The sequence below is a fragment of the Theobroma cacao genome, chromosome 5 (assembly GCF_000208745.1).
Source record: "Theobroma cacao cultivar B97-61/B2 chromosome 5, Criollo_cocoa_genome_V2, whole genome shotgun sequence".
Lineage (NCBI taxonomy): Eukaryota > Viridiplantae > Streptophyta > Magnoliopsida > Malvales > Malvaceae > Theobroma > Theobroma cacao.
The window spans coordinates 34,329,267-34,345,510 of record NC_030854.1 but is presented as its reverse complement, the minus strand read 5'-3'; the positions used below and the strand labels follow the sequence as shown (position 1 = coordinate 34,345,510).

Sequence of the window (16,244 nt, the reverse complement as noted above, 5' to 3'; positions counted from 1 at the left end):
CTACCTCGGCCCATAGCAGATTGCGACAATTGGGTTTACATAGTGCCTGTCATTTGTAGAAGGAGGGATTAGGCTCTAAATTACAATAAAATCCTGAAAAAAAGGGTAAAACGTGAGGTGTGCATGAAGATGGAGGAAGCACCAGGTGGTTGCATGGCCACCCTAACGTGGCAGCCTAGGAAGTTAACAAACAAAAAACAACCCACCCCTCTCTACTTTTGCCTTCTCCTTTCATATATCAAAAATCAAAGATTCAAAAGCCATAGGCCCAGCAAGCAGCATAGCGAGAGAGGTACAGGACGTTGAAGATGGTGCAGCTGAAGCATCTTTCCTCCATTGCCAACCATGTTCTCCAAAGAAGTGCAGAGTAATATACTTACATATCTGATCGATCTCTCTGTCTCTCTCTCTCTCTCTCTCTTTATAGTTTCCTTAGTGAGTTTTCATTGTTTCAGTATTTAATCTTTTGATAATTAGACCTCTTTATTGGGGTGAGGGAGTTACTCTGTCTTGAGTTTCAAATATAATAATGTGAATAAGGTCTCTTGGGTATTAAAAATCAATGGAAAACAGTGAAATTGAAGAAAAAAAATAAAACATATAATAGTATTTCATAATAAAAACAACATGAAATTAAGACTCTAATCTGGTTAAGGTTTGATATATTTAAAACATTACAATATATTAATGTATTAGCAAATTCTCATGTAATAAAGAAAAAGAACATCATACTTGAGGTTTTCTGAGAGTTACAGTTAGGCTCATTATTTATATTGAGTATAGATAGATGATCATTACAGAACATGAGATATTTTTGAAATAATTTCTATCGATTATATATATTGTAGTTGTACTAGTTTATTTATTTATTTATTTTTATCCAAATTGAATTGTATTGGAATAATACCCAACCATAGCATACCTAGAATGCTTTGCTATGCTTAATTTTACCCAGGAAACTAGGTACTTCTGTGGATAACTTGGCAGAAGAATTTGACGCTGGATGGAAGCCTGAAGTGGGCGATTATTCGAGGAAATTAGTGGAATTTTGCAGCTCAAAAGCTCTCATTAAATTGTGTCAAAATATAGAAGAAAGGATAAGTAATGCGTCATTCAGCCGGTTCACGTATGACATGATGCTAGCTTGGGAGAAGCCTAATGCTGTCGATGAAGAGTCTCAGACAGTGAGCATATTCAACCTCTCTGTAGTGAAGTTCGGAATTGGTTTAAGTTCTGAGTTGTGATCATTTGTCTGAGTGACATTTGACCAGAAAACTGCATTTTTGATGAAAATATTCAATGAAAATTATGGTTTTCATTGTCCTCATAACATTTGTGCTAAAGTTGTCAGAATTTATTTGTTGATCATATTCCCTCCAACATAGTACTTATACTATTATGTTGAGTTGGCAGGAGAGCATTGCCAAGGAGAAAGAAGATATAAAATCACCAGTAGAAGTGCCTCTGGAGCACGATGATATCCCTCTTTTCTATTCAGACCTGATGCCACTCCTTGTAAGAAAATTTCTTTCTCATCATTCAATTGCCTTAATTAGTCAGAAGCAATATCAATTTATTTTATTCTCAGAAAGAATTGATTGATTTTGCCAATGACACTGTGTGTCTGTCATTTCTTCTTGCTTCTTTGCTGATGATTTGTGAAATTTCTTGGTAGGTTAATGATGAACCAAGTGTTGCAGAAGATGCTTTTGTGTGGTTGGGATCATTAGTTCCATTAGTTGCTGATATTGTTAATGGAAGATTCACATTCGAAACTCTAACTGCGCCTACTGGAAACCGGCTCTTTTTCCCTGCATATGATAAATTCCTAAAAGAAATTGATGAGTATGCATCTAATCTCTACTTGAAAGAAAAATCAATCCAATATAGCTAGCAATGATGAGTATGGAAAATTTAAATTCCATCTGAGATGGTTATGCTATTTGGCATTGGCAGAATCTAGTCTCTAAATTCTAACTAAACCTATTTTCCATCTCACCGTTGTTTTCATGCCTAAATTCTGTTTTCTTCCCCTCAGTTTAATCTACACACAACTGGAAAGTTAATAGCTTTGATGGCAGTGTATAATGTCCACTCTACTGCAAATATGGCACCGCAGTCTTTTACTATTGGAGGATTAACTGCTTATATAATTATTATCATAGGTGGCACTGCAGGTTGTCCATTTGTCGCCACCATGTAATTGTAATTTTAAGTTACCTGCATAAATATCAATGGATATACAGTAATAAACCGGCACTATGAGTAAGGCATGGACAAACTAATTATCACAACTCTCTGTTAAAAATGAGGCATAGACAAACTCCAATGCTACCAAAATTTGCACAACTTACTTTCTTTGTTTTGAACTTTGTGTAGAGCACCAAAAAATTTGTTTGCTATACTCTAAGTGGTTTCTTTTCCTCCCTTTTCTGTTCAACTGTTGGTCCTACAGCCGCATGAAGCATTTACAGAAACAAGCAAAGCCAAAAGGTGTAGAGTTAGCTGATGATGAATTTATATTGCATGTGGAGGGAACAGCTAGCACACAGAGAGTAGTGCGCCATATTGGAGGAACGAGTTGGCCTGGTTTGTGTTTGATTCCTTTTTTGTACTATCATAATGGACAAGTGATCAAATAAATCTCTATCTTATGATCTCTCAAGTGATTGCTACTTTTGAAATCACTTACTTTGGATGTTATTTTTCTAGGTAGGCTTACACTGACTAATTATGCTCTCTATTTTGAGGCTTCTGGAGTGGTAACATATGAAGATGCACTTAAGATTGACCTTTCAAGGGATATTGATCACGGTGTTAAACCAGCTGCCACAGGTCCATGGGGCGCTCCACTTTTTGACAAAGCCATAATCTATGAATCCCCTGAATTGTAAGTATATACTTGCATAGAATTCTAGGTAATATTACTGTTATTATTTCATTCAAAGTCAGACATAATAACATGTAGGTAAAGCTTAATGATGGTGTAGAATTTTTCATTAGTTTCACTTGGATGTACCGATTTTCACCCGCTCTAACTCTTAAATTTCATGTCAATAACGTACCGGTCATCAATTTGTACTTGATTTTCATGTTGTTGTAAAAAATCTGCCAGAAAGTTTAACTACTTGATAATTGGAATCACTGACAGCTTGGTGGTGGATTTTTTAGCTTAGTCTAACTAAGTGGTGTTGAGAGTTTGGGAGTAATGATTTGACTTAAGCTGAAAAATGAGCAAAGTGTGTTGATAAATTGGATTGTTGGTATTCTGAGTGACCTTAGCTCTCCAATTTTTCTAGACCAGAAGGGGTTGTGCTGGAGTTTCCAGAGATAACAAGCTCTACAAGGCGTGACCATTGGCTAGCACTCACAAAGGAGGTTCTGCTAATGCACAAATTTTTATCTGAATTCAAAGTGGAATGTCCAATACAAGCATGGGAGATGCATGCAAGGACCATTTTGAGCATTATAAGGCTTCACGCAGCAAGAGAAATGCTACGAATTTCTCCCCCGAATCCCACAAAATTTTTGATTTTTGCTTTATATGATGAGTTACCTAAGGGGGACTATGTATTGGAACAGCTTTCTGAGAGTCTAAAGAGGGTAAATAGTGGACAACCTTGTAGTGCAAGCTCAATACTGAGGAGAATGAACCTTTCAGAGTCAATTGCATCAAGTTTAGAAGCAAAAGCAGTGACTGATGAGGTGAGGAAAACTTTTGCGGGTGGTGAATATCATAATAAAACCTCTTTAGAGACTGCCATCAATCAAACGAGAAGGGAAGAAAGGGAAGCTGCTATTGCTAAATCAGCAATTGAGGGGCTGAAAGAGGAAGGGATCAGTGAAAATGCTCTCATTCTTATGGTAATTACTTGTTCCAATATAATGCACATCTTTTCATGGTAAGCAATAAATGTGCTTTAAATTGTGGTACAGAGTGCACATCTTATCATGATGTGCAATTCCATAGTTGGCTTTGAGCCAACTAGTGTTTGAACAAACACACTCTCTCTGTCTTTCTTTTATTTTTGACTAGGAGAGGCAATGAAACTTTTCATACAGATTTAATTACTCAGCTTATCTTGCTTTCTTAAAGAATAGATCCTAGGATTGATGCAAGAACATTAAATGTGTTACACTCATTCTTTTGGCATTTATAGGAGCTACTAAAGCCACTTAAAAGTGTATTCCTTTGGTTCCAACAAATCCTTTCATGGGAGAGACCAGCAACTACCCTTGCTGTAGCTGCTGCAATTATACTAATTGCGTACAAGTAAGTTGTTCTTGGTCCTGCTTTCATTCTTTAACCTACTAAAAGAATTTTTCAAAATCTGTATGCAAACTCATATCTTAAAATAATACATCAAATACAAATCATGTTATTGTTGTAGGGAATGGGTTGGCAAAGCAATGTCCTCAGGCTTGCTTCTGGTGTTAGCAAAAATGATCCGAGCTAGACAAGAAAGGCTTAAAGACAAACAAAAGGAGATAGTTGTGTGCACCGCCTCTGACCAGACTGCATCTACGAGAGAGAACATAGTTTCAGCTCATTACGGATTTATGACCATTTGTGGGATAATCCAGGAGGCGACTGTAACAATACTGAAATTGCATTCAATTCTGGTTTCAAGAGCACACAAGGTACTCATGCAACTAAACATGCTTTTAATTTGGCAACTTATTTAAGATTAAACATAATGAAATGCATTCTTTTACTTCTTCCAAATGCAAAGTGCATTGTTCTATTATAAAGCAAGATTTAAGGTAAAAGTGGGAAAAATTTATCTCAAGGGATTTGCAATAGTGTGGTGCCTAGCTCTTGCTTCCTCATGCTTTGAGTAAGCACAAAATTGCATGTTAGACTATCGAAGGCAATAAACAATGGACTATATACTAGAGTAGTACTAATGCTTAAAGAAATTACTGCTTACATTTCATACCTTGTAATGCAATGAGGAGTCATTGCAGGATTTTTACTCTTTATAAGCCAAAGTAGAGCAGAAGAATTCCTGTAACTCACCTCAATTAGTTTGGAATCATAGCATGGTTCAGTGAGTATCTGCTAGGCAGCAAACCCCAATCACATTTTAAATTATAAATATTTAAATTGACGGCATGAACAGATAATTAGAGTAAAAATTTCATAAAGCAAACTATGAGTGCTACTGAGCTCTGTAACATTTTTTGGTAGTATTTGTTTTTTTAATTGGAGAAATCATTGGTTGCCTGATGTGTCCTTGTGCAAACTACTTTTAAGGTTTCTGTTTAACTTATCAAACAAATGATAATTTTTCATTTTAATGTCGTACACCCATCAAATTCACACACTTGTTCTTGGTTTCAGCATGCAGAAAGGGTGATGCTGGCGATGATCGGATTGGCAATATTGTTGGCAGTGGTTCCCTTAAAGTATCTCATAATGACTGCTGTATTTCATTCCGCGATCATGACATCAAAGTTAGGGAAGTACATAAGAAACAACCAAGGAGAACGGCGGCTGAAAGAATGGTGGGACTCAATCCCACCTACCCCAGTTCGAATTGTTGACAAGGCTCCTGCCTGTCCTAAATAGGCCGGCATGCATTTTGGTGTAAATGCTCTGAATCTTTTACATCAATCTGGTTTCATACTGGTTTGTCTAAATTATAGCTGAAAATAGACACGAATGTTATACTAGATCTTATTATTCTAAAAACGAGGCTGCAAAGGCAATCCCTAACAATCTTGATGTTAGTCTTTGTAGCCTTCTCAACAGCAAACTTTGTTCCACCACCTTTATAGCACAGCATAAGTGCTCTCCAGTCTCCTCTAAGTGTCTACGCTACTCGTGCTCTTACCATTCATGCTTCCAGGGCCATGGTTTATTCGCAGAATATCATTGGCCAGGATGTCTGCCACTGTGTTGAATCGACAGTTGTTGATGCCCAATCTAAATCAATGCAACTTACAACCCGGAATGTCAGTCTCCAGAAGTTGATAGAGGTAGAGCAGAAGATAATGTATGATCCTCACCCGCATAATTAATCCAACAGGCTGGACAATTTGTCTACAGGAGATTCAGACTAGTATTCGTATGAAGCCATTATCAGCTCTGGCAGAAATTAAAAGTTGAGCGAACGGTGTGCTCAGAGGTTTATGCAAAATAGTGTGAAGGGCAGAAGGGTTATGGAGAGGATCCGTAAGTTTCTTGAAGCTGAAGCTAGTGGGATGCTCTATAAATCTGACTTCAACGCTGTACGTCTCTCCTGTAGGTAAATTCTGCAGTAAAGTTATTATTTTTGATCTTATTGTAAGGTTAATTAATAAGATAATTCGATCTATAAGATTAAATTGTTATCATTAATTTAAAATTCATAAAAAAACCAGTAAACAAATTTAACCAGTTAATGAAATAAATAAAATTAAAAAAATTAAGGAGTAAGGGGAGATGAGGAGTCTCTCTCGTGTATGTTAATTTTCAATGTCCTTTTTGTACTCTGTGCAAACATAGATACAAACATATACTTTGTTCTATTATAGTTGTTGCCAAATCTTGGTTTAATTATAATTATAAAATTTAATCTTAAAAAAATAATAATACAAATTATCTAATTAGAGTTATTATATAATAATATTATCAAATTAGATTAAAATATTGAATTAAAATTATTGTGAATTAATTAAATTTAGATTACGAATAAAATTAATTATATATATATCATTCAATGTAACATACACAATCTTAAAATACAAAAGTTTATAAAAAATTTCAATTATTTGTTACAATTGATAAACATTTCTTTGATCCTCTATGTAAAATCTTGAGATATCATCTCCTCTCACCAGTTTTTGAACAAATCTCATCAGAAGTTGATTGAAGAAATTTCATGGTTGGAATTGTTGGAATTAACGATGGTAGATAAAATAAATATGATTTGATATGATGTAAATTACAATTTATTTAATGCAAATCAAATTCTTTTCTTGAAAGCATTTTTTGGATCTTTACACTTCTTTACAAACTCAAAAAAAATATTATCATCGAAATATATTAATCAAAATGTATTAAATGTAAAATTAAAAAAGATGGGATGGCAAGAATGGATTTTAAAGACAAGATAAGAAGCCTAGTTCATCTATAAAAAAACAAAAACTCATTTATTTGTTTATCTATGTGTATGGAAATAGAAAAGATATAATTTTAGATAATACTCCAGTAAAATAATCAATTTGCTATATTATATAATGATAAAATATTAGAAAGAAAGGATTTAAGTTTTCTCCAATATCTCAAATACCGATTAATCTGAAAAAAAAATAAAAACAATTAAAAAAAAAGACAATAATTATAATACAAAAAAAATAGGAAAAGAAAAAAAACTGAAAAATTATGTCTACTTAACAATAATACAACTTTGAACCATGTATATATATATAGGTTTTTATCATGCAATACTTACTCTGTCAGGTGAGCATGAGGTTAAAATGAAAAACAAACGAGTACATTATGAATGAAGAAATCTTCTAACCTTCTTTTTTTGTGCTTTATTAAAAATATTATAAGAGAGCTACAAAGAAACTTTATTCAAATAGTTTTGTGTCACTAAATACAAAATAATCTAGGCTTGATTTAGCATGTTACCCCCTATTCAAGTTTGTATTTGGGATATCACTTATTTTTAAGTGGTTGCAATGTTATCAGTATATTCTAATTTAGACAAAAATTAATCAAAATTTAATGTGAAAGAATATTTCCTGAGAAAATGAAAAAATATTTTAATTTTTTATCATTATATCAACATTAAAACTTGAATTTCCCTGCCTCAAGCTTTGTGAAAATTGCAAAGCTTCAACAGTAAAACCAGGTAAGCAGAGCAGCCTAGTCAAAGAAAGACCAAACAATGTAGAAAATAAAGCAGATGGATGCATCATTGTGGCTGATATGAGCAAATACTGTAAACAAGTTAAGCAAAAATAGATTGAAATGAATTCAGAATTCTAGTGCTCTTAATCTGATTGGCCTCTGCCTTGAAGAAGGGGTTAGATACGAATATATATGAACTCCAGTTCTAATAATTCCACAGCAGGATGAAAATTGTTCCTCGTAGCTCCATCTTCCATTTGTCACTGGTTAGTTCTGATTCTTTACTTAGTTTCCTCTTGCCTTTTCCAAATCAGGAAGATCTGCAGTGCACATTAGAAAATCATAAGAACAGCGAACCACCGACGGGAACCAATGAAGAAACTTGAGGAGCTAGCAATTGAGATCAGAAATGTGAACAAAACTAACCAAGAAACACAACATCATATAACCCTCTCATCATTAATGAGCATCTTTTTGGAATGTCAAAGAAATATTCTCACCCACTCCCCAACCTACCAAAAGAACCCTCTCTTTTCCCTAGAATGGAACAGTACCAGATATCCCACTCAATTATCCCTTGTTCACCCGGTTTTAAGTACTTAAAGACTCACCAGTTGCTTGAGTGAAATGCAGAAATAAGTGCGCCAAAATTTATTCATGCAAGTAGGGTTGCCTTAGCAGGGGAAACAAGTAAACTAAACCACATGAAAAAGAAAATACTAACACCAGGCACCAGCTACAAGTCATTGTGGCCTTAGCTTATTAATCAAAGATATTCCCCCACTTATATAGGGAAGGTTGCAACACCCCACCCCGGGATGTATTTTGTTAACTAAGGTGAATTATGAGTGTTGGTAATGTGAGAAGAAATTTTATTAACAAAATAAAAATTAGATAATAATATAACAATAAAATAATAATTTAATATTTATGACGGATGACTAAGACGGTGTAATAGCGAAAGACTATTTTGAGGAGTTAGGTTTGGCTGAAGTAGGGGAGAGTAGTAAAATTTTAAAAAAAATGGAGTATTGATGAGGCTCACATGCCATTATTAAATAAGATACAAAAGTAAATATATTTAAATATTATAATGATAATTTGATAGAATATGAATTGGATATTTTGTTCGTATATGTGTTAAGGAGAAAAAATAGAAAAAAATTAAAGTCAAGGGAGTGGTAGAAGGATTCAATCGCAAGAAAATAAAAAATTTAGAGGCTTAATTAATAAATAAAGAGAAATTAGAGGTTTTTGTGAAAATAACCATTTTATAGTTTGCAAAATATTAAATAGTAAAAAAGTTGAAAATATGTACAAGTGTATGTTGGAAGAAGGAAACTGAGGCTGGTTGCCCATAAAAAGTCATTTATAAAACCATGGGAAGGTGGTATAGTAGGGGACATGTGAGTCCCCCACCATGCGAAAGTATTTGCATGCATGAAAAAGATAACCAGCCACTTATTCAAGAATTAGTATTTTTATGTCCAAATAAGCCAATAATGAAACATGCAAAGTTTATAATGGGATAAATTATAAATGAAATGTAAAGATAAGATGATGAAATCTAAAAATAACCAACCAAAAAGCAAGGTAACCGGCATATGTCCATATACATGATCTACAAGAGATAAGAGTGATTTACAAAGACCAAAGCATGTAAGTGGTAATCTGCAAAAACAAAATGAAGCAAACGCTTCATGAAGGAAATAAAAAAGCCACATTCTTTAGGGGAATCTGCCAATGAAAGAAAGCCTAAAAAAAATCTGCTCAGTTCCCTCTAAACCCGAGAGCCCCATACCCTAAATTCTTCAAAATTTCTACAAGCTTAGCCTCTTGAAGGAAACTAAGAGCTTCAAGTAGATTTCCTACCTTCTTCCTTACAATCCTACATTGCACTAGAGTATGAAATGTTAAGGGTTTAATCATCCAAATTCCCACCATCTTAGTTTCCACCTCAACTCGAGAGCTTTGAGAGAAAAAGTAGTGGTGCTAGAAGGGAGTTGAATTAAGAAACATTGAAGTGGGCTCTTGATTCTCCATAACCTGTGAGCTATGATTGATGGTAAATGAAAATTTTCAAGGATTCTTACAAACCGAGACTGTCAATGCAACTTCAAAGGGGTTAAAGTTCTACTAGAGGAAATAGGTGGCTGAAAATTTCAAAAAACAAGATAAGAGTGTGAAATTTGAATTTTGTAAGTCAAGTTCAAAGTATCTACAAGTTTTAATTGTAATAGGCACTATATTTCAAAGCTATAATTTTTTAGATATATTAATTATATATACATAAAATAGAAAGAAACAAGTTCAAAAATCCTTGTCACAACCACAAACAACCTAAGGATTCCTACCAACTCATGCTTTTCACAATTAGGTTCAATCAACAAGTGCAACACACACACACGTATATATCTAGAGGACTATAGCTTTGAAATTTAACACCCACTCACCTCAATTGGTGGGATTTCTCACCAATTTTACCAACCAATCTTCTTAAAGGCGCTAGCAAAGTTCAATCCCCTACTGCTTGAGCCTTCAAGGTTTCTAGTGCCTCAGTCTATGCTATTTCCACACTTCCAGCAACTTTGGTTTAGCAATCAAGGCACTACTTTTAACAGCTCCTAATCAATCACATTATGCACTTGCTTAGCATCCGTTTAGCATAATTTAAGAATAGCTACTTTGTGTGTATAACTAGCAAGTAGAGTATAAGTTAAATATCTAATTTCATTCTTTACAAATCTCCTTAACTCCACGGATCTGCCTCTTTGCATTAAGCTGTTGTTTTGGGCAGTTTTCACATAAATTCCTAGCAATCACAGAACATTTGAATATTTCATATATTCGGTCAACAACAATTTATCAATCAAACCTCAATTTCACCCACCTACTTACCTTCGAGTCCTCACAAACTTTCACCTTCCTTCGTGCTAGGCTACAGTTTAAGCAACTTTCATACAGCAATGTCATGTTAACAGCTCAATCATCAGCTTACGTATTCCCTTCAATATTTTATTTTCACCAATTAATCTTGATATGGTCAACAATGTTAATAGTCCCCATCCACCCTTCCCTTCATATCTCATCTTCCTAACTCTTAAACCCATCCAAAGGCCAAATAAATTCTGCCCACTTTGCTTCTTCAAGCTGCCATTACAATTAAAATCTGTAAATGCTTTGAACTTGACTTACAAAATTCAAGTATTACACCCCTATCTTGTTTACTAAAATTTCCAGCCACCTATTTCCTCTAATAGAATTTTAATCCCATTCAAGATTGCATTGACAGCCTCGACTTGCAAGAATCCTTAAAATTTTTAATTCACCATCAACCATAGCTCATGGGTTATGGAGAATAAAAACCCACATTAATATTTTTTAGTTCAACACCCTCCAGCACCATCATTTTTTCTCTCAAAGCTCTTGAGTTGAAGTGGAAATCAAGATGGTGGGAACTTGGATGGTTAAATTCTCAACATTTCATACTCTAATGCAATATAGGATTGAAAGGAAGAAGGTATGAAATCTTCTTAAAGCTCTCAGTTTCCTTCAAGAGGCAAAGTTGACAAAAATTTTGAAGAATGTGAAGTAGATTTTTTTTTTTTTTTGAGGCTCTTTCATGGGTAGATTCTCCTAAAGAATGTGCCCTTTTTATTTTCTTCATGAAGTGTTTGCTTTATTTTTTTTTGCAAATTCCCATACTTTGGTATTTGTAAATCACTTTATCCCTTGTAAACCGTGTATATGGACATCTGACCCGTTACCTTGTTTTTTGGTTGATTTTTCTTAGATTTCATCATCTCATCTTTACAATTTATAATTTATCTCATAGTAAACTTTGCATGTTTCCTTATTAACCTATTTGGACATAAAAATATTAATTCTTGAATAAGTAGCCAATTATCTTTTTCATCCATGCCTCTTGCATTCAAACACTTCCACGTGGTGGGGACTCACATGTACCCCACTATACCACCTTCTCATGGTATTATAAATGGCTTTCTATGGGTGATCAGTCACGGTTTCCTTCTTCCAATTTACACTAATACATATTTCCAACTTTTTTACTCTTTAATATTTCCCAAACTATAAAATTAGTTATTAGCACAAAAAGCCTCCAACTTCTCCCTGTTTATTAATTAACCCTCCAAACTTTTTATTTTCTTTCGATTGAATCCTTCCACCACTTCCTTGACTTTAATTTTTTTCTATTTTTCCTCCTTAACACATATACGAACAAAATATCAAATTCACATTCCACCAAATTATCACCATAATATTTAAATATATATTTACTATTTTACCTTATTTAATAACAGCATGTGGGCCCCACCAATATTCCATTTCTTTTAAAATTTTCCTACTCTCCCCCACTTCAGTTGAACCTAACTCCTTAAAATAGTCTTTCAATATTACATCTTCTTAAGTCACCCACAATAAAAATTAAATTATTATTTTATAATATTATTATTATCTTATTTTTATTTTATTAATAAAATTTTATTTTATTAATAAAATATTATTTTATTAATAAAATATTATTTTATTTTTCACGTCTCCACCTTCACTCTCACATATCTTCTCACATTACCAACACCCATAATTCACCTTAGTTAACAAAATATCTTGATTAAATACACCCTAGGGGTGGGATGTTACAAAGGTTAAGATATATCAAGGATGCAACATGCAATGCAGAACCTAATCATAAAACTTCAAAGGTTTATGTAGCGGTAGTACATTTATAGGTTATGAAGAAACTATATTTTAAAACTCAATCTGCTACAAAGATGCAACCTCTGCGTATGCTTTGAAAATGTAATTTAATACAAACACCAAGCATATCATTGAGAATATTGATAATGCTCATAATTGTCATGCAGCCATACTACATATGCAAAAGCCGAAACTTAGGTAAGGTTCCTTAAATCCTTGTCCTCAGGTTCCCAATGAAAAAAAGTCACATGTTTAAAATTGCTGTCCTAGCAATGGACCCTAAAGCAATGTTGTTTTAGTCAATCATTTTGAATAAATGGCTTATTTCTATTGGATGATCTAAGAAAAAGGGTGTAGGAACCTTACTTAAGTTGTACTATGAGAATAATAATACATGCTTATGTCTTCAGAAAGCAACTCAATTTAATAATTTAATGAAGTGATTAAGTTGTTTAACTTACACAGCAATCCTTCATCATCGCTGCTTTCATCATCTTGACCAACATACTGCAAAAAGAAACAAAATTCTCATTAAATAATTAATCAATAATTATGAAGCATTCACAAATGTCTCTCCCTATTTTGATGCAGGCACAGCATGTTAGGCATTTTTTCTTTTCTGTTCTTTTACTAATGTTGGCATGCCATGCCATGATCAAAGATGCCAGAGAATATGGATAGATGTTATTAGGGTTTTAGGCTTTTATCTGTCCTATAACTAAAGGACACAAGAATGCTTTAGGACATTCTTGCTTCTTGACTTCTAATAATATTAGCATTTCACTTTTAAGTTCTTCTAGGAACTTTAGGATTTGCCTGATTTACCACCCAAGAATAGATTTTCCTTTGTTTCCCTGCAAGAAACTTGAGATTCAATGGCTAACTAAAATATGACATCATCTTATCCCACTCGCAACTGCATTATGCATCCATAAATGGAAGACTAAGCAAATTACCATGGCATCATCATCATCAGAGGCCAAATCAGCTGCCAAGGACCACAAAAACTCCAGTCAGATCCGATATAATCATAATCTAAATATAGCTTTTATTAAATCAAGCACAGTAACAACTGAATCTAGCAATAGGTACAGAATATATGTTAAAATAGACAGGTATTGCTCCAGAATTTGTGACCAGATAAAAACTTCAAATAACTTAAAAGTCAAAGGACAGAGCAGGAGGTTTTTCATTGATAAACGTATCAGAAAGTTAAAAAATCATGGGGTTTAAAAAAATGGAAAATCACATTAACATATACATGTACTACACTATTTCCCAAAAATCTAGGCTGGATAGGAGTGGAGGATTAGAATGAAAAGATTGTACACTGGTAAAACGCTAAAAAGATATTGTTGATACTTCATGGATGCTGACATGAAAAGGCCAAAACACAAGAAAGTATACAATCTATATACAGAAGAGGTTCTCAAAAGTAAGGAAGTGTGCAAATTTTTCTAGGTGCATAAGCACATAGGAGTGGTAATATAATAAAAACCAAAATAAACAATAAACTAACTTACAATTTGACTCTTCCTCATCTTCATCACACCATTTGTTCCAATCAACCTTGATGTAAGGTGCAGGTTTCTCTTCTGACTTTAGTAATCTTTTCCACCACCCTTTCTCTTCTTTCTGGATAGAGCATATTATATTCCTTAACCCAACATTAGTTTTGCAACCCTGCAATATAAGCAAAATAATATTTGAACAAAACTCTAAGTGCGAAAAGAAAAGGTGTTCAATTCTTTCAGATTATTTCAGTATATCCTTGACCAAAAAGTGAATAAACGAAAAAGAGAGATGGAAGTAGCAATAAGAGTTTGTACAGAGCAGTAGGAAAGAGATTTTATTTCAAGTTATTCATTCAGGGAAAACATGCAAAACTACTTTATACCTCATAGATCACAAGTTTGAGGGTTTCTCACTAATGGCATTCAACTCTTGCCATCTTAAACATAAGCTCCAATATCTCAATTTGAAATTCTTGTATTTCACTTCAAATAAGAAACAACCCAAAGACCAAACCCTGAAACTTGGTATACTGAATTCATGATTAAAGTGCATAATTTCAAGTTTCTTAAGGGTCTTATTTTGTATAGAAAACATTAAGCATTTCAACAAGTTCCTCTCTTGCCGACTACAGCTTCACAAACCCACACACAGGGAAACAAAAAATAGATAGTGAAATCTATTATATAACTTACAAGCAGAAGAACCATGAAAGTCATGCTACCAGTAAAGAAATCCAACCTGACTAGAAGAACGAACTCATGCATCTAGGACACAATAACTCACCTCAGGTACTATTTTCCCAAAAAGCTCCAAACTGAAATCGAAGGATTCTCCTTGCACCCCCATGGCAGAGAAACTAAATAACCCCTGAGGGTCACATATAACAGAAATATCTTTTGCATCAGGTAAAGAGATCGTCAGGTATACCTTATCAGACCTCTGAGCCCAAAGAACCTCTGGATGGCGACTGAATACAAAGAAAAGAACCAAAAAAAAGAAAAAGGAGTTGCTTCAATCTTAAGCCAATATATCAGGAAACCAAAGGAAATAAAAGTATTATTATAACGCATAAAACTATATTCCATTTACATAATTGCAAGTTCTTCAATCTTAATCACGCTACAAATGATAGAGATAATAAGAGTCAAGATGAATCAACATCAAAATGAGCAAAATGAAGTAAACCCAAATAGAATTAACCCAATTGTTTTACACTACTATTATTTAGCAAGAACTAGAAGGAAAGCCTGAAATGGTTGCAAAAACTACAATTTTTTTTTCTTTGTTTTCACCAACCCAATATTGTACATTGACACCCTCACATTGGGTTTGTTCTTAATAATCAAAACTAGTTTCGTATAACATTATTTTTCTTTTTTTTTATTTTTTCTATTTTGCTTGCATTGGATAAAACTTAGAAAATCTTTTAGCATGGAAAAGCAAGACATAAGAACAAAAGAAAATATATGGCATTTTAGAAGTATTATTATGAAAAATAGAGAGAGAAGATAGAGAACCTCATGTTGGATGGTGCTTGAAGGAGGAGTAAAAGGCTGCAGAAAATAAAGAGAAAGGCAAAGACAGAAGGTTTTGAGGGAGGAGGCTCAACGAATTCCAATGCATCAAAATTCAGCTGGGTTTTTGGTTGAGGCGGTCTAATAGAAGTTAACCAAAAACACACCCCAACGAAAAACACATGGCTCCTAAAAAACCTTTTAATTATGTTTTATTTTAATTTATAAATGATTACATGATGACCTTTAATTATATGATGAGGATGTTTTAAAATTTTAACTAATAATAATTAATCAATTTTTTAAAAAAATAATAATTAACTAATCATTAATTAAAAAATTTTATTTAATTTAGAATAAAAGTATAAGAATTTAATTATATTTAATAGAATAAAATTTAATTTAATTTTTCTCATTTTATTTATATTTGATAAAAAAATTAAAATATATATTTAAAATAAATAATTATTAAAAATAATAGTTGTAATTAATTGAATATGTGTTTTTCTTTTTCATTTATGTTTCTCTGTGATATAATTGAATTTGCAATTTTTTAATTATTTTTTTGACCTTTTCCCTTCTTAAATAGAAAATAAAAATCTGGAATTGCCATGACCATTCCTTTATGTCCAAACATTCATGCCTAGCTGTTT

The 16,244-nt window shown here is 33.2% G+C and overlaps 2 protein-coding genes across 8 annotated transcripts; one reads left to right on the top strand and one right to left on the bottom strand.

Annotated features, from left to right (window-relative positions):
• Window positions 101-6,379, top strand: LOC18599814. Of its 2 annotated transcripts, XM_018120556.1 has the most exons (11): window positions 101-367; window positions 956-1,184; window positions 1,414-1,515; window positions 1,676-1,845; window positions 2,456-2,589; window positions 2,713-2,890; window positions 3,300-3,864; window positions 4,161-4,273; window positions 4,392-4,641; window positions 5,345-5,590; window positions 5,735-5,766. In XM_018120556.1, the coding sequence occupies exons 1-10, from the start codon at window positions 309-311 to the stop codon at window positions 5,570-5,572; spliced, it is 2,028 nt and encodes a 675-aa protein (XP_017976045.1). In that variant the 5' UTR covers window positions 101-308; the 3' UTR covers window positions 5,573-5,590; window positions 5,735-5,766. The 2 variants fall into 2 exon arrangements, with proteins under 2 accessions (XP_017976045.1, XP_007030018.2); XM_007029956.2 differs by having other exon boundaries at window positions 5,345-6,379.
• Window positions 7,752-15,780, bottom strand: LOC18599813 (uncharacterized protein At3g03773). Of its 6 annotated transcripts, none has more exons than XR_001928206.1 (8): window positions 15,595-15,780; window positions 14,861-15,044; window positions 14,086-14,245; window positions 13,519-13,550; window positions 13,024-13,069; window positions 10,734-10,993; window positions 10,297-10,467; window positions 7,752-8,163 (listed from the first exon to the last, which is right to left on the bottom strand). XR_001928206.1 is itself a non-coding variant. In XM_007029955.2 (6 exons), exons 1-6 carry the CDS (start codon window positions 15,597-15,599, stop codon window positions 8,129-8,131), a joined length of 462 nt encoding a protein of 153 aa, XP_007030017.2. In that variant the 5' UTR covers window positions 15,600-15,780; the 3' UTR covers window positions 7,884-8,128. The 6 variants fall into 6 exon arrangements, 2 of the variants coding, with proteins under 2 accessions (XP_007030017.2, XP_017977508.1); XR_001928207.1 differs by having other exon boundaries at window positions 10,742-10,993; XR_001928209.1 differs by lacking the exon at window positions 10,734-10,993.